The sequence below is a fragment of the Buteo buteo genome, chromosome 12 (assembly GCF_964188355.1).
Source record: "Buteo buteo chromosome 12, bButBut1.hap1.1, whole genome shotgun sequence".
Classification (NCBI taxonomy): Eukaryota; Metazoa; Chordata; class Aves; order Accipitriformes; family Accipitridae; genus Buteo; species Buteo buteo.
In genome coordinates, this window is record NC_134182.1 from 32,444,696 (window position 1) to 32,462,659 (window position 17,964).

Here is a 17,964-nt window from a genome sequence, read left to right on the forward strand (position 1 = left end):
TATTCCATAGCCGGATTACTTGTTTTGCCTTCAGCTGGACATTGGTGCCAACAAAACTGGTGATGCTGGCAGCTCAGAAAATGTGTAAAATGATACAACAGAAGAGCTGTTCGTATTTGCTTCAGCCTTTTAAGTGCCTGGTAATTTTCTATGCCTTTCCAATTATCACATCATCTAGCATTTAAAATTACATTCAGGAGAGGCAGGTCCAAAAGGAGATCCCAGGTAGCTGCCTAATTTCAGAGAGTTAACAGATCAAACTTCCTTATGCATCACCTGCACTGTGTCCTGGGATGGAAAACAGTCTGTTTGAGAATTAACGTAACAAAAAAGGGTCTTTTCCAGTTGGATCAGTTATCCAGTCCTATCCATGTAGCTGCAGCAGCAGGCTGGTCCGGAGCACTTGCCTCTCTACTGTCTACAGAGCAAAGGTGGTGGGGAGGAGGTATGACTGGTTCCTCCTTTTCCTGTCCCCCAGGCTACAGTCCTCGAGTCCCCCCACCAAGTACTGGGTTTCAGGGATTTTTTTCATCAGGAAAATCTTTACATGCTTTAAAAGCTTGCTGTGGAGCCCAGGGATGGATGAAGCAATCCGGAAGGAAACTGAGCACCCGGTGATGCTTTAGGATGATCTTTCTGGTGGTGTAATAACTTCTGAAGACTGTAATAACCCCATTTTGTTTGTAGTGCGTACCAAGTCTATCTTGGACCAACAAGTCGCAGAGACCGTTGTGTTTTGGTTGCTTTTCGCACCCCTCCCCCCTTTCCCTTTTCTAATCCTTTCCCAGGTTTGTCTCGAGGTGAGCTGCTCTAAAAGGGGCAGTGCGAGCACCAGAAGGATGCTTTCTGCCCAGAAACGTAAGTGTGAAGTCACCCACCCCGGCGACTGTGCACCGTAAGGGAAGGGTTCGAGCAGGCCCTTTGCCGCCCACTGTCCTTCAGTCTGGCAGCCAGGCAGCCGCTGCAGGCCAGACTTCTTGACCGTTTCCATTTCATCTGCGCTTGAGGACGGTGAGAACATCTTGCACGGACTTTAACGGGGGTTTGTGTGGCCGTTTTTTCTGTTCTTTTTTTTTTGGGGTTGTTTTTTCTAAACTTCATCGTGCATGTGGGCTGGACAGCACTCCTGAAGCCAGACAAAGGAGAAAGGGTGCTGCTGTAAGAAGCGCTTCCGCCGCAGCCTGGGCCAAAGCAAGTTACGCTTTCTGCAGGCACCGGCAGCGGTGGTCCTTAACCTCTTGGGGCGCTCCCACCACCGAGGCCATTTTAAGTAGAAACGGCCTGGGACGGCAGAAGGGCGGGCAGCACCACCGAACTCCCGTCACCCTCCTCCGCTGGGACTGAGCACAGCAGCCTTGGAGCCGAGGGTCTCGGAAAATAAATGACGTACCACGCGTCAAAAAAAAAAAAAAAACCAAACAAAAAAACCAGACGAGCGTGCACCGACCCTCACTGCGGTCTGGCGTTCCCGCCGCGCCCACCCGGAGCCCGGCAGAAGCCGCCGCCCGTCCGTCCCGTCCCCCCCAACGGAGCTGTACGAGGGCGACCCGACCCCATCCCCCCTCCGCCTCAGCGGGGCCGCCCCGCTCCGGTCCCGCGCGCCGGAAGTGACGCACCGCGCGTCCGTTCCCGCCCCCCCCCCTCCTCACCCAGCGACCGGGGATGGGCGCCCGCCGGCGGGGCGCGGAGCCGCAGGACGCACCGGCGGGAAGGGCGCGCGATGAAGCCCCCCCCCGTCCTCCCCGCCCGCGGGGGCGCGGCGGGGTCCGGCGGGGGGCGCAGGCGGAGGAGTACGTGGTGGGGCAGGTGGCGGACAGCCTCTGCGCGGCGGGGGGCGCCGCCGCCGCCGCCCCCTCGCCGCTCGCCCGCCTCTTCAGCGCCGCCGCCCCGCCGGTGCTGGTGGCCGTGACGGGGGTGAGTGGCGGGGGGGGGTGGGGTGGTGTGTGGGTGTGTGTGCTGTCGCCGGGGGTGATCCCCTCAGGGCTGGAAATGCCGGGGGCGGGCTGCGGGGTGGGCCCACAGGTGAGCGGGCAGGTCTGGAGTTTTGTTTTTCAAGTTAGTTTTTGTTCGTTTGTTTTTTTAAAGGAAAATAAGAAAAGAAAGCGTACGGAAGAAGCGGAGGAAGTGTCGGAAGACCAGAACTCGTCTGTCACACAAGAACCCCCTATAAAAGTAAAGAAAGCCAGAAAAAAGGAGCTTTCAAAGGCAGAGAAAAAATTGGCAAACAGGTGAGTAGGAGATACCTTTTTATAGTAAGATTCAAAAAAACAACATCTAGATTAAGCATAAGATTACGAGCTTAGTGAAACAATAAAGTTCTATTCTACTATTTGTCGTGAACCTCACGTTTAAGAAGACTATTTTTAAGAAGATTGTGAAAATTCCCCGCAGTTTGCTCCGGAAGGCAGTAAATACTTCCAGCTTCTTGAAGTTCTAGGTCCGTGAAGTGCAAATCCCCTGTTAGAGAGCTGGCAGGCCTGGAGGTTGTAGATCGAGGCAAAAAGTTCTCTCTGGCGCGGGGCGATGCTTTCCAACCGCAGCTGGCTTTACGCAGCAGACCTGCCGTGGCAGGAGCAGAGGCGGTTTCAGCAGCAGCAAGGTACCAGGCAGAATTCGATGTCAGTACCGCGCTCGCCATCCGCCGTGACACGGAACTGCTCGGTTGCACTGTCCGTTCTCACAAATACCCGGGGTTGAACCGAGGCGCACGCGCTGTCAGCGCAGGCGGGAAGCTCGTCTCTGTACAGCGAAGTTTGCTTGAGCGTAGCCCGAGGCTAACGCCTTGTCCTCCCTCTGGCACTGTGTGGTGAAACTTGTTTGCTGTTTTGGTGTCGGTGGCCTTGCAGAGGCTTCTTCAGATCTGCTTGTTGTGCACCCTGTTATGGCAGGTTTGGATAGGTAGAGATTTGTTTGTGCACGGATGGATCCCAAAGGTTGTTTGTCCTGAGTGTCCTGGATACTGGGAAGAACTAAATCTCCCCTTAGTTCCAGCGTGCAAAGATTTTGTGGGTTTTTTTTCTTTCCCTTCAATTTTAGAGGCTATCAAATTATTTAATTCTGAATTCTTTCTTTATTAGCACTACTAAATAGCAAATGCAATGTCCTGGGGACAGCAAGTCCATGTTACGGAATGGTCAGATACGTTTGTTTAATGCATAATAAGCAAAATAACGTTTGAAACTTTATGTTGAACATAATAATTTAAAATGTAAGTTAGATATTTATCTTGGAGGCTTCAATTCTTTGACCTCAAAAACTCTGGTTTTTTCCCTGTCAACTATAATTTGCTTATCTTTTTCTGACAAGAGAGAGCGCTTTGGAGCAGGCGGATGAAGACGAGGAGCAAAAACTGCTTCAAAACAAAGCAAAACAAAAAAAAAGGGCTTCTCATGCCGTCACCAAAAGCATTGTTAATTCAGATACAGGCACTACTGTGAAACAACAAAAGGAAAAAAAGGAGACTGATGAAATGGTGAACAGAAGAACAGTGTTTGTTGGAAACTTGCCTGTCAACTGTACTGTGCAGGTATGTGACTGGATTCTGTCAGCTAAGGGAATGAAAAGAATTACAACAGTCCTTAGTTTGAGGGGACGTTTATAGCTGAGAAGTCACACATATTTGTGACTAAAATGGCTTTTTGGGAAAGTAAGAGTTAATGCTCATTACCAGAAACCTTTAGAGGCAACCTCTTGTTTTAGCCCAGTCAGGCTTTTTACAGCAGTGGATGCAGTTGCTCTCTCTTTAGTAGAATTGGTTAGTTTCTTTTCCAGTGAAAAATGACTTAATAGATGAGAACTACAATTACAAAGTTAGTCTGCTTCTGATTTTGAATGCAAATAATACTTCAGATTGTTGCATAAAATATTTTAGATTTATACTTTCTCCCATAGTAAGGGGTACAAATTCAGTTTTGGCAATCTGTAGAATAAGAAGCTGCCGCAAGAAACATAGAAACAGTTACAAATTACTTGCGTATTTTTAGTAGCCCTTTAATGGACCTTGTATAAGTAAAATGAAAATAGTGTAAAAACAATCTTACTAATAAATATTCAACAATAATTCTTACTATCAGGATGCAAAAATGTATTGAATATTTGTAATATTTTCTGTTTAGGCACTGAAGTCTCTTTTTAAAGAGTATGGACAAATAAAATCCATTCGATTCCGGTCTTTGGTATGTTATGTCCTCTAATGCTATATGACAAAATTATTTTTTGATCTTAAAGGGTAGTATTAGTAAGGCTTGTATCTTCATTAGTTCAGAAGTGGGTTTGGGTGTGTATTTTTTGCCATTAGAAGAAGCCTTGGAGATCTTGCCACAGAGGCACTGCAGATGCATCTTTCATCACGTTTTACTCTTCCTGTAGCAGTAGTTGGTAGTATGAGAGCTGTATTTTCTCTTCAAGAAGAATGCCTTTATTATTGCTCATTTAGCTAAGGTATTACTTACCTCTTCTTAAATCATAGTAGCAAAGACCTGTTGATTGTAAATCAGCATACTCTGTAAAATAGTTGAAGATAATAGTCTGGGAACTCAAGAAAGGTAACAGATGAAGTCAAAGCAAGCTCTCTCATTCTGAGGTCTTTCTAGACCATCTCTAGGAATAGCCACTTCCTTCATTTGCTCACTGTACTGGCTACATTGCTTTGGGTGGGAATGGTACCTGTTTAAATTCCTCTTTGTCTTCAAGAACAAATATTTGAGATAAATTGATACTAGGCCCGCTTAACTAAAGCTCTTTTTATCTTAAAGGTTCCAGCAGAAGACACCTTATCCAAAAAGTTAGCAGCAATAAAGTAGGTTCCTCTTGTGAATTTCATCTTTATTTTTCAAGGCAAAAATAATTTTTAAGTGTTGGTTGTTACACGTTTGGGTTTGTTAATTTTTTTTGTTTTGTATTTCTTTGACTTTTGTAATTACCTTCATGTATATCTAAGTTTTCTTGACAAGCGAAAAAGAATTATGTGCCTGGTGTACTAGTACCAGTACTAGTTATCTTAGGTTGCGTTTATTCTATTTTAGTAAGGAGGAAGATGCTAATGGTCTTTAACTCCTTTGGATATGTTTATGAGCTGAGGAGGCTTGATCAGGGTGCAGATACAGGCTGTATAAGAAGTACAGTGAGACTCCCTTGGATGTAAGGGGCTGGCTTGACCTTTAAGAGAAAGGAAGTTGTTACTGTGCACAAAACCAGAGGAGGCATAAATGTGTCTTAACAAGAAGTGCTTGTGCACTGCACACCATCAGAATTATTTAAACAATATGTATCTTTTTCATGTTCCAGGCATAAGGTGCACCCTAATGCGAAGTTTGTTAACGCTTATGTTGTATTTAAAGAAGAATGTGATGCCATTAAGGCTCTAAATGAGTAAGTCTCAGTTTTGTTCCTCATTCCATGTTGAAGGGGTAGATTTACAGATAAATTAAACTACCTCCTTTCTTTTGCTTGAATCAGAAGAAAATGTTTTTTCAAACTTAAAGTAAATTTGCTTTTGGAATAGTGCTATGCAGTGACATTGTAAACTAACTAACGCTTACCCATTTCATTTTTAAAACTTTTTGCTTTTGGCTACAAAAGAAACGGAACAGAAATTGCTAGTGGATTTCACATCAGAGTTGACATTGCATCAAAAACCAATTCGGTAAGTAAGATGCGTGACTATAAAACCTGTTTTCTGTTTTGTTTTGTTTTTGTTTTTGGGAGGGATTGTTTGGGGTTTTTTTCCTGTAACAAATAACTTACTGTCTTGTACCTCTTGTTTTCTTTAGCATGACAATAAACGATCCGTTTTCTTGGGAAATCTCTCATATGGTAAGTCTGAAATGGATTGTTATGCATCATTACTTAACATTTATGGAATATGTTGACATTAGAGGGGTTTTATTTATTGATATTTAGGGTAGCATGTTTAGGTAGCTGAATAACTTGCTGAAATTAACTTTTTAAACCGCAGTTTTATTTTTTAACTGAAACACCTAAGGGGGCTGTAAATTTCTGGCAAGTTCTGCAGGTCGTTTTCTTTATTGTAGCTAGAACTGCAAGCACTTTTAGTTCTTGTTGTCGCTTGATGTTTTTTAAATAAATATGACTAAACTGCATAGGCCATAGCTTTCTGAACTGTTAAATGTGTACTGGTGCCTGTGAACAACTTCCAAGTGATAAACACAGTGATGGCTTCTCATTTTGATGCTGTCTGTGAGCCACAGAGTGAGTGACTCTCTCCAAGCAGCTATTGGCAATCGGTTGTTACCCGTGTCGAGGTGCTTACTGTATAGTTGAGGTCAGTGCTTGATGAATATTCAGCAGCTTCTGAGTAGACTGGAGAGTAGATGAAGGGATCGCCATCCGGTGTGGTCCATATGAGGGTATTAATGGAGTTGGGATGCTTGGGACAAGCATCTTACTTGGGGGGTAGTGTGGATGCCTGAGTATAGAGGCTGAAGGCATGCCCTGTGCCTACGGCCTGACGCAGAGCCAGTATCATGTACTGCTAACGGTAATGCTGAAACAAACAGGCTTTAGACTTCAGCCTAAAACTTGACCTGCCTGATAATCTGGATAGGTGACAAATCTGATTGTGGTGCCTGTTGTGTAGAGCTTGTGTCAGTACTGTGTGTTCCTTTGTGCGTCCTGCAGAAAAAACAGTCTGGATATTTGCGGTGCTCTGAAAATATTGTCAGCAGCTTGAACCTTTCTCAGCACATCTAAGTCCCATTGCTGTAATTAAACCTGTACTATTAAATTCAGTCCCTCCCCTTAGCAGAGATACAATTATATCAGTGTAAAGAGATTTACCATATTATGAAGCGTACCTATAGAGAAAACAGAATAACCTGTATTTTTGTATTGGTACATCACACTTGTCTGTTCATAAAGGCCTGAGACTGAGAAAGCCTCACAGATCCGGCCATTATTAGAATAATCGTGTAGCAGCTGTGGCTGGAAACTGTATACCCCTTCTCCTCCATTCAGCTAAAATTCACGGCTCAGTCAGTGAGTGTTGGACCCCAAGAACTGCCAGGTCAAGCTCATTACCGTCAGCATTAATTCTCAGAAGGAGATTCTGGCATAAGGAGGAGCTACAAAAATGTAGCACAAACCTTAATGTCCACTATGTTCAAAGCACAAATGAAATTATTTCAAAAATTTATTTTGGTCTTTGCCTTTGTTCTTCTTTGTGATTTATATTGTGCTCTTCAAAGTTAGTGAATCAGTAACTGTCAAAGTAAATAGCCCTTTATAAAGTCTGCATTGTTAACTGGCTGGAATTTTTCTGAACCACTGATATTTGTGTACCTATACATATTTATGTATTAATGTATATTTTTAAATATATATGTTTGTGTACCTGAACTGGTAAATATAAAATGCTTGGATATGGGCCAGGCTTGTAAAGCTGTGTGTCACGACTGAAGAGGCATCTGTTTCTTTGTGCTTGCCTGCAGACATCAGTGACGATGCTGTGCGAGAACACTTTTCTGTCTGCGGAGGTGTAGTAGCAGTGCGAATTGTGAGAGACAGAAAGACCGGCTTGGGTAAAGGCTTCGGCTATGTTCTCTTTGAGGTACGTATGAATGCCGTGCTTCAGGACACTGGGAATTCTTCAAAATCTGTATCGGGATTTGCCTTTATAGCCTTTTAAATTTTTTTTTCTTTCTTTTTTTTTTTTTTTAGTAACTTTTGAGGATTTGCATATGACATTAAATGGTAGCATTGTTGTGTGTGCTAAAAGCAGCTTGGAAGACCAGTTCTGTAGAAGCAGATATAAAGCAAGCTATTTTAGGTTGTATACAAAGAAAAGTTGTAAAGTGTTGGGGTGAAAGAAATGAACTTTAAGGGAAAGGCTTAAAGGAAGGACAGATGAGTTCGCTTGGAATAACTACAATGTTCTCCCATTTCTTATGTGTCAAAATATGAGTGGAATTCTTCCCTGCAGCCAGTTTGCTTACTGCTGCTCTCTGTTTGGGTTTCAGTACAGCTTGCTTTCTCATGCCAGTCTCCCAGCCTTGTCTTCCTTAGTTTATTTCCTGCAGCCCAATACCTTTTTGTCCCTGGTTTCTCCTTCACCTCTCTGCCTCTGTCTTTCACGTCTCACATAAGCTGTTCTGTAGCCCGTTTTCAAGTATCTATGCCTTGGTGCATGGACTACATGGGTGTGCTGGTGTTTCTGAGGAAAGCAGAGCAGTTGTGTCATTTGATAAATAGAGCAGTTTGCACGCTCTTTTTTGTAAAATCTTGCTTACAACAATTAAAGAAAGGTGACTGTTTATTTGAAAGCAATCGACTGGAAGCAACGCTGCTTTTAAACGGAATGCCTGTTCTTGCAGAATACGGATGCTGTGCATCTTGCTCTGAAACTCAACGAGACTGTTCTGATGGGAAGAAAGATAAGAGTGAAGCGCTGTGGAGAGAAGTGGAAAGCACCACAGAAAAGTGCAGATCAGTCTCGTGCTCCTAAGGACAGAGTCGATACCACATTAAAAAACAACAGGTGCTCTAATGATTCATTTGTTGGTGAAAAAGCAGTCCCGTTAAAGAAGAGCACTAAACCGAAAAGACTAAGAACTCTTCCTAGGAATAAAGCTGGGAAGAACAAACAATTTTCTGATAAAAAATCAAACGTATAAAAGCGTTCAGTATTGTTATAAAGATTGATGTATACAAGAGCGTTCTGTCATAAATCCTGTTTGCTAATACAGCTGTAGTCGTTCTTAGTATTTGCTCTGGGGTTCCTGGCTTCTCCTGGAAGGCAGAGGGAGGAGGTTCGTGGCCGTAGCCCGGTCGTGGTGATGTCCCGTTACGGCCGGGTCCTGGGGATCCATCTCCCGCCGAGGTCCTGCTGCTGCGGGGGTCACCCCAAGTCTTCCTTCTGGAGTCGTGTGGAATTACTCAAAACGACTACCGAAAAGGCGGCTGGTGCGCAGACCGAGTCTGTGGCGAGACACAAACCGTTACCTAGGTGCTTTTTAGGTTTGTTTTTGCCGTGTTTTGTTTTTCTTCTTTTTTTAATTCGGTCTTTCGGGCCTGAGGGCCGAGGCCGGCCTGTCCCCGCTTCGCAGCAGGTGGGTCTCTCCCGGCCGGCCGCGGAGCGGGTGGTTTGGCCCCCACCTCGCTCCTTGGGGGGGGTGCGTGTGTCGTGTCGTGTCGTAGCCCCCCGACGCCCCTTTTCGGGGCGCTCCCCCCCCCAGCAGAACCCGAGGGCTGAGGTAAGGCAGCGGTCCCGCCCGCGCATGCGCGGCGGCGGGCGGCCTCCCCGCAGGCACTAGGCAAGGCGCCCTCTGCCGCCGCTGGCTGATGACGTCAGCGGAAGCGGAGCGGGGTCCTTTCTGGCCGCCCGCTCGCCCCAAGGTGCCTGCGGAGCTCGGCGCCGGCCGTGCGGGAGGGGGCGGCGGGAGCTTCCCCTCGGCGCCGGGCACGATGATGGTGGGCAAGACCAGCGCCATCGCGGCGGGCCTTTGCGGGGCCCTTTTCATCGGTTACTGCATCTACTTCGACCGCAAGAGACGGAGCGACCCGAATTTCAAGAACCGGCTGCGGGAGCGTGAGTGTCCGGGCGGCCGCCGCCGGCGGCTCCCGCGCGCGCCCCCGCCTTCCAACGGCCGCCGCCTCCCCTCCCCCTCCCCGGGGCGGGGGCGGAGGGGGGGGGGGCGGCACGTGGCGCCTCCGCAGCGCCCTCCTGCTCCGGGGCCGGCCGCCGCCCCCGTGTCCCGTCCCGGTCCCCCGCCACCAGCCCCGTCGGAGAGCGGCCTTCTGCCTCCGCTTCAGCCCGCCGTGCCGCCGCTACCGGGCGGGAAGGACGGCAGAGGGGAGCGGGAGGCTACGGCAGGGCCGGGGGCCGGCGGGCGGCCTTCGCCCGGAGGCGGTGGCGGGAGTCGGGCCCCGAGCCCCCCCTGGTTGTTGCCCCCCCACCCCCCACCCCGGCGTCCCGTCACCTGAACCAGGGGACCGGTCTCTTCGTCGCAGCCTGTTTTCTGCCATTTCTGTAGTTATTGGGTAACTTGTGGGTTCTGCGCCAGAAGCTGGGCTTGAGAACAGTTCACCTCTTTTGTTTTTTTTAATTGAAATCTTCTTATCCCACACGCTCAGCCGTGCTGTTCTCACCACTGCATGTGTGTGGTGACGTTTATTTTTTTGCTCCTGGAAGACGACGGGGTAAAACGATGGGATGATCTCTTACACTGGAGTTGTTGCCGTGGTGAGGCAAGAGCCCCTGTCAGCCCTCGGGTTTTCCATCTGCTGCATTCTTAACCCTCCTGGCAGCTCTGTTATTAGCTTCCAGGATAAGCACGAATGCCAGAGAAAACTGTTGATTAATCCAAAATGTGGAGCTCTTCTCCTGTGGCTCTTCATTATTTCACATCTTCAACATTTGTTTAAATAAGTTTTAGTAATTAGCAAAGGTTTTTAAGTGCAGCTGTAAGCGTCAGTACACAAATTCCTCCAAGGTACTCAAATGAATCATGAGACATCAGCTGATACTTGTTGAGCTGGGTTGTTTCCATCATGGGAATATGTGTAGTATGCCTTTGATAACTAATCCAAAGATAAGAAGTTACCATTACGGTAAACTTTCTCGGCAAGTAAACGTAACGTGATCAGCAGCTTCACGGATGGAAGAGTCAATAACTAGATGGGCTAAAAATGAATATTTACCTGATGACGTTTAAAAGTGACTTAAACGCTTTGATTCTGTTGTAATGGATTGAATTTGTCGAGTGACCAGTGTTGACGCTTAAAAGCGTATTAATTCCACTTTCTGTAAGCTCTTCCACAGCAAATTACGTCTTTTGAATACTTCATCTTCAGGGCCTTGCTCACGTATGTAGGATCTCAGACGCATACTTCTTGTGTGTGTCTTCCAAGTACTTTTTGCCTGCAGTGCAAGTCATTCATTGGGAATTTTTAGTATAGGAAACTGGTATGTGCTTGTCTTGCACAAGCAAACTTGATTTTTGGCAGTATAATCAGCCATGTTCTTTTTATGATGTTAAATATGTAGTAGAGAAAATAGTGCATTACATAACATTTTTGCAGAAGCACTGAAAATTATTTTTGCATCCCATTGCTTTCATTATCTGAGTTTCTATCCAGTAATGTTCTGAATAAACCTTAGACTTGCTCTGATTAAGAATTAAGGCTTTCCTTAAAGTGGAAAAAATCCATTGTGGTTTGATAGGAGATGGCTGTTGTCATTTGGAGGACATCACCGTATGACTTGCAATCCTTGGACGTGACACGCTGGGCTGCTTTTAGTTGCAAGGCTTTAGATAATACTAAGGAATTTGTTTTCATTTTTATTTTTTAGTACTGTAACCGATTCTTTAGTACACATGCTTCTGTAGTGGTGCCAGTGATCTAATTATTACAGTGTTTCTACTGTTGGATAGTAAGGCTTGGGCTGTAAAATATTTGACCAAAAAAAGGTCCAATGCAGCAGCCAGTTGCAGATCTTTAGGTGAAGATATACTGTTTGTCAGGCAATAGTAGGGATATTTGATGAAAAACTTGTAGAAACCACCTTCACAGCAGATCTTTTCCGCTGACGTTCTTAGGATAAGGTTGTTTTTCAGCCTCTATGTTGCAATGTCACCAAAATTTGGGAAGGATGGGAGATCCAACGTGTCAGTGGATTGCCTGTCATACTTGGTCAAGCACATGCTGGCAAATGAAGAACCCAGTTGGGTTTTTTTGCTGTCCCCGTTACATTGTACATCTCTTTGGGCTGTGTAAGGACCAAAGTTTACCTTGCAAAGGCCCATCATAAAAATGAGGTGGCCAGATTCAGGTTTCAGGAAAAAAATAATTGTCATTTCCTGGGAGGCTCGAAGAACTGCTGGACTTTGGTATTCCAGATGCCCTAGTCTTATTTATTTAGCAGGTTTTGTGGGTTCTTTTTTAGCTTTTCGTGTTGCTAGTTAGGGGTCATGTCCATATTTAATCTCGGGACCAAAAGGTAGCAAAGCTATAAATATCTGGAGCTGCTTAGCTTCCACAGCTATATTTTAAGATAAGATTTTAGATGTGTTTACTATTCATGTTCTTGAATGTATAAACCAGAACTGTTGCGTGTGCAAGTATAGACACTGATCTCTTAATTCAGAGACAGCCAGAATTTCTTGGCCATGCTGAACTTTGCCTCAGAGCACCTTCTGCCTGGACAGCTGAGTGAGAGGAGAGCAGAAGGCAGACCTCAAGGATGGGAGCTGAAGATGCAAACGGCTTTTTGGTCATTCTGCTCCTTTGTGGGACTGGTTGTGAAGCTGCTGGGGCAACTTTGGGATTTTTGCAACCCGTGCCAGCATGCCAGGTTATCCTTTGGTTCACGTTTGAAATTTACTCCCCGCGTACAAGAGCTGTGCCTGAAGGACCTGCAAGTCGCTTGCGGTTTGAGAGCCGCAGTCCAACTTTGTTTTGGATGGATGCACATGCATTTCTGTGTTAATTAAGATTCTTTCTATGAAAGATTATTGCCCTTCCCCTTTTTTATACGTGATAAAGTCTTTAGAGAAGAGGGAAGTTTTTCATTTTCTTGGAGGTTCCTGAGGGAAAACAAAACATTTTTGGTTTGTTTTTTAGGTTTTGGTTGGTTCCCCCACCCCACCCTGCAAAGCCATTGCTTTTTGCTTGTCATATTACAAATGTAACTTTTGGCTGTGGATAAAAAATTAAGGATATTTTAAAACTAGTGTTGCCAACCAGTATGGGAAGAATTCCTAAATATCCTTTAGAGCTATTTGGTTTTTGTACTAGTTTTAGCTAGTAGTCTTTTAAAGAGATCTGTAAAAATGTATGAAGAGGAGAAAGAAAAATTACATGGTAATTGGACTTGAAAGATTCTGTAGATCAGTGTTCAGTTTTAAAATCTTGGTGATTCTTCACATTCCTTTACTATTTTCGGGTTAAAGTACATGATTTCATATGGTGTGATCAGTGGTCAAAAGCTTTTATTAAGTAGTTAGAGTTAGCAGCATGTCTTTTTTTCTTTATCTCTGAATGCTTAACCTGGTGAGTGATATCTGGTGTAGTAATTTAAAAGATGTCATAGTCACACCAAGAAAACACAATTTTCTCCTGAAAATGATGTACAAATGTTAAGCTATTACTCTTTGTACTTTTCATTGATGCTTTCACTGAATGCACTACAGTTGCTACATGGCTTGTTTTGACAGTGAAACATTTCAGATACTACTTTTTTTTTTTTTTCCATTTTAATTTAATCTTTAAGGTTTTATGTATTAGCAAAATTGGTTTGCATAGTAATGCAGTTTAAAGTTTTGTGCAAATTAATGCCTCAGAAAACTTGGAGTGAGCTAATTGAAGGCACCAACTTTGAAGAGATAAATTTTTCTTTAATATTGAAAACAACCATAATGATAAAATTATAGTATACTACAGTTCTATATGACGCATTTTTCTGTATATGATGCTGTAAAATAGCGTACACAGGTCAATAAGTTGTAGAAATTCAGGTGCTAAGGGTTATTAAGGTATCGTAGAAAGTAAAAGGGGGAACTCTGTAGTTAGAATGTGGACTCCCTTTATATAAAGAACACTCGATCTTGTCCGTAGATTGCACATGTTACTTTATCGCTACTAGGAAACAGTGTTTCTGAATGTCTTCATCATGTGGACAACTGCAGATTTTTAACTTGTTGCCATTAAAACTTGTAACATTGTCTCAGAAGAAAAATCAGGACTGTGTGAGAGTTGTTCTTTGTCAACACAGATGTTCACCAAGCAGACGCTGAGGACAAATAGTAAGAGTACAGTTGTTTAACCATAGGCTATATTTGAAAGTTACATTGGTGTAACTATTTCAGTTGATGAACTGATGACTTACAAAAACAATTATTCTAAGGAAATAACTAGGATTACTATAATTATTCTTTCTTGTATGAATAGCTGCTACTATAAAATATCTTTATACCTGCCTAAGTGCATTAAAAGCAAGCTGTATGTCACCTTGATTACACTAGTTTTGCTGGAACAGTGCAACTTTATGCCTTTAGGTTGGGCAATTAAATCTGTAAATGTTTGTTTGCTTTCCTCAGGTTTCAGAAATGTATGCTTTAGTATTGCTCTTGCTGTGGGATGATGAGATACTGCCACCCATTTAACTAGTTCCCAAGCCTTTGCTATAAAGCAGCTGGGAAAGTACACTTACATACTGTGAGCTGCTAAAGTTCCTGTTGGTGGTGCCCCATTATAGTTCAAAATTAGATAGCCTTGACTTGTAGGCTGTTCTTCTGTGGCTAATCATTGTTAGAAATCCTGTAGAGAAGTCCTGTATTATTACTCTTAATTCTCTTTCGTTCTTCATGCCTCTAGCACATGAGGTATGCTCTGCTGCAGGCCCTGCACGGTTGGTGTTTACCATAGCCCGCAGGAGAATTGCGATTTTGAGTTGGTATGCTACTGCCAGCCCTCATTAGGCCTCTAAATGATACTCTCTTGCAGAGAGTGGGTTGCAGTCGTGTTCAGTTTTCAGTATTTGGAATATATTCCCAGGGTCTTATTTTGAAAATAACTTTGATTTATTCACTGTAATCTGAAGGCAAATTAAAAATGTAAGATGTTTTTATTCTTACAGGAAGGAAGAAACAGAAGCTTGCCAAAGAGAGAGCAGGGCTTTCCAAGGTAATACAGTGTTCAATAATGCAGTGCTATTTTGAAAGATGTTTCATTTGTATTATTTCTAAGATTTGTTTAAAGATCTGTTTTGATTCCAGCATTACAAACACTTCTGCAGATATGCAGTCTTTAGTTTTTTTACTGCTCACAAATAACCATATGAAATGGTTGTTCCTTTTTTTGTGTCAGATAGAGGCCTTGTACTAGAAAGTACAACATTTACTGTGTGATTTGATGGTGTTTTCCTCTTTACAGTATGTGCAAGGACTTTTCAGACTTAAAAATCATTGATGGGATACAGCTATAACTGAACCTGATATTTTTTTGCTAGAAGTATTTGATCTCTCTTTCCTTATCACCAATGGATCCTGGAAGAAAAAATAGATTTATCTTCACCAATTTTAAGACATATAATTATGATAAACATAACACACCTTAGAATTTATATTTGCTACAAAATTGTGTACTTAATAAACTGAGTAGAGGTATTTCAGGCTCTGTCTCTACAGGTGTGTGATGCAATGATATGAGACCTGAGTCTGATTTTCAAAAACATTCCATGTACATTTAACTTAGTGGTGACACTTCTAATTCTTTTTTGCCAGTTGCAGTGTAATAGTATGGTTGTGTGTGTGTTTGATTTCGGTTGAGAATGTTTTCTGCTAACTTGTTTATTAACTGATATTTAAGGGCCAACTTCAGTTTTACTCTGTGTGTTATAGTTGCCTGATCTGAAAGATGCTGAAGCAGTTCAGAAGTTTTTTCTTGAGGAGATTCAGCTTGGCGAGGAACTACTAGCTCAAGGTAATAGCATAATTTTTTTTGAAGGGTAAGTTGTAAAATTGTTTTTCTTTACCTTTGCTAGAAGATGATTTTTATATACTAAGATCTTCTGGGGAGTCAAATTCACCTGGAAAAATCTGTTTACTTGTTTCTAACCTCCTATGTTCAGAAGATCCAGCGAGGGAGGAGGAAAGAAAAGTGTGGATTGAGTCTCAGGAGTTTAATCCACTGTTGATGGATGTTTTATGTAAATACTTTACAGTGTGGAAGAAGGTTGATTTCAAAACGTTATGATTTGTCATACAGGTGAATATGAGAAAGGTGTTGATCACTTGACCAATGCCATTGCTGTGTGTGGACAGCCGCAGCAGCTGCTACAAGTTCTACAGCAGACTCTTCCACCACCAGTGTTTCAAATGCTTCTAACTAAGCTCCCTACAATAAGCCAGGTATGTGAAATGTTCCCTGTTGTTTTGGGTTGAAAATAATTGAACTACTTCTTTTATCCGCTACATTGGTCTTGAGTATTGTTTTTTGTAATAAGTATTTTGTATGTTTGGTTAGATTAAAAGAAGCTTTTTTCACATGAAATATTAAGAGGTATATATGAAAAACACCATGTAGCATTAATAGCAAACAGGGTAAAATAGAAATACAAAACTTCTCTCATGCATAGGGTATGCTAAGCTCTTCTAAAGCAGAGACGTCTGACCGCGGCTCTGATACTATAACCGGATCTACTGTTTCCCAAATACAAGTTGGGGGATCAGAAAAGCGGTAACTGTCTTGCACTGGGTCTTGAGGGAGTTTTTTTGGTGTGGTTTTTTTTTTTTTTAATTATATATCTACAAGTGTCTGTAAGTGCTATAAAAGTCCATTAGAATTAATCTGTTGCCTTTGCTAGCCTGTTGCTTCTGGGCCAGCTATAAACACAAATTGTTAACTAGCACCAGAACACATGACAGTTTTGAAAGATTGGGGGTTTCCCTGATGATAAAAGTGTTCGTAGCTCTGTGTATAAAATGCTTTCCCTTTTTAGCCTGAGTACTGTGCAGGTAATGTTGGTAATATGCTAGCAGGTGAGTCTATTGTGAAATAAATGTTTTACGTTCTTGGAAGTGCAAGGGTGCTGCCTAATGGTGTTACCTCACATAAAGCAGAGACTCGGTGCTGTGCATCAGTCAGCTCTCTTTACAGCTCAGGCCTAGTTACGTTTCGGTTTAAGGTCGATATAGTTAGTAAAAACACTGAAAGGTGTCAGGTACACAAGATGTAAACATCTGGGGAAACAATGGAGCAAAAATGTTTCCTTAGAGAACAGTGCCAAAACCACACACAGAGGTAATAGCTTGAGGCTGATAGGATATTATTTATCTGACTTCAGCTTTGTTAGGGATTGCACAGTACGTAATTTCTGCAGAACTCGCTTCAAAAACTTATGTCAAATAGATTACTGTTTTTAACAATCAGTTTGCTCAGTAATTACACTGCTTAATGTTCAGTGTAAAATTACATTGCTTGATAATCAGTTGCCTACTGTCAATTTTATGTAATTGTGAATGAGTTTTTCTCCTTCTTACAGAGAATTGTAAGTGCACAGTGCTTGGCTGAAGATGATGTTGAATGAGGTCACACCACAACAGGGGGAAAAAAATGTTTTCTTACCCCAGAAGATGAGCATCACTAGGGGGATAAAGGGGCAAACATAGTAGTTAATGGACTGTGTACCACATCGGGTTCTACCAGAGTTAAAATTAACTTTGTGTAGGTGGGTTTCGCAGGATTTTATTTATTATCCCAGTGAAAAGTGTATTTTGATAAGAATTCATTTTATAAATACACTGTGTTGAGTTATCAAAGTATCACTAACTTCATTATTATTAAAATATGCAGTTGTAATGTTGTACATATAAAGACATAAAACTACGACCTATTAAAAACCCAATGCTCATTTTTGAAAAAACAAAGTTATGGCAATAAAGATTTATCTGCACTTGTGTGTCCCTATAGTACTACTTTAAATTTCAGAACATTTGGATGTGAGAGCAAATGATCTAAAAATGACTTAACATTAAAATTTATTTTTAGCGTTACGGTGGGGAATGGTAATAGATGACTGGCTGCAGAAAGAATGACAACTCCATTTCTGTCAGGAACAATAACATCCAAAGTGATGCAAGTCAAAACTGTATCTGGCAAACATGAAAGCTCTGTTAATGCAGGTGTCTGAAATAAAGCAGTTCGGAATAGAACCTGGGGCAGATTGTAAGAGGATGAAGGTTGTTTTTTTGGAAAGCTTGAAGCCTTTTTGCAAGACAGGCAGCTAGCATTTCAGTCTCTGGTCTTGAAGACCATCGAAAATGGCTCTTAACAGTCTTTGGCATTTGCCTTACAAAAAACTGCACTGATAAGGTAAGACAATGATATCCCCAGGCAAAACTAGCTAGTGGAATTAGAAAGATGTTGTAAAATTTCTGTATGGTGTGATACTGTAAACTTGAATTTAGGTAAGTTTTCCTTTGCCAGTGAAAAGGAGGCAAGTAATAT

At 42.8% G+C, this 17,964-nt stretch overlaps 2 protein-coding genes, 1 long non-coding RNA gene and 1 other non-coding gene across 4 annotated transcripts; 3 read left to right on the forward strand and 1 right to left on the reverse strand.

Moving 5' to 3' along the window:
* The first annotated feature begins 1,622 nt into the window (after window positions 1-1,622).
* On the forward strand, window positions 1,623-8,699 carry RBM34 (RNA binding motif protein 34). Its single transcript, XM_075043259.1, has 10 exons — window positions 1,623-1,914; window positions 2,086-2,228; window positions 3,307-3,526; window positions 4,116-4,175; window positions 4,755-4,798; window positions 5,287-5,370; window positions 5,581-5,644; window positions 5,772-5,814; window positions 7,449-7,567; window positions 8,331-8,699. The coding sequence occupies exons 1-10, from the start codon at window positions 1,663-1,665 to the stop codon at window positions 8,628-8,630; spliced, it is 1,329 nt and encodes a 442-aa protein (XP_074899360.1). The 5' UTR covers window positions 1,623-1,662; the 3' UTR covers window positions 8,631-8,699.
* Window positions 8,252-11,018, reverse strand: LOC142038146 (uncharacterized). The gene is made up of 2 exons (XR_012652522.1): window positions 9,936-11,018; window positions 8,252-8,934 (listed from the first exon to the last, which is right to left on the reverse strand). It is a non-coding gene; the product is annotated as an uncharacterized LOC142038146 (long non-coding RNA).
* TOMM20 (translocase of outer mitochondrial membrane 20) lies at window positions 9,305-17,410 on the forward strand. Its single transcript, XM_075043260.1, has 5 exons — window positions 9,305-9,544; window positions 14,594-14,640; window positions 15,357-15,438; window positions 15,724-15,866; window positions 17,000-17,410. Exons 1-5 carry the CDS (start codon window positions 9,421-9,423, stop codon window positions 17,042-17,044), a joined length of 441 nt encoding a protein of 146 aa, XP_074899361.1. The 5' UTR covers window positions 9,305-9,420; the 3' UTR covers window positions 17,045-17,410.
* On the forward strand, window positions 10,240-10,374 carry LOC142038378 (small nucleolar RNA SNORA14). The gene has a single exon (XR_012652568.1). It is a non-coding gene; the product is annotated as a small nucleolar RNA SNORA14 (small nucleolar RNA).
* Window positions 17,411-17,964: the final 554 nt, after the last annotated feature.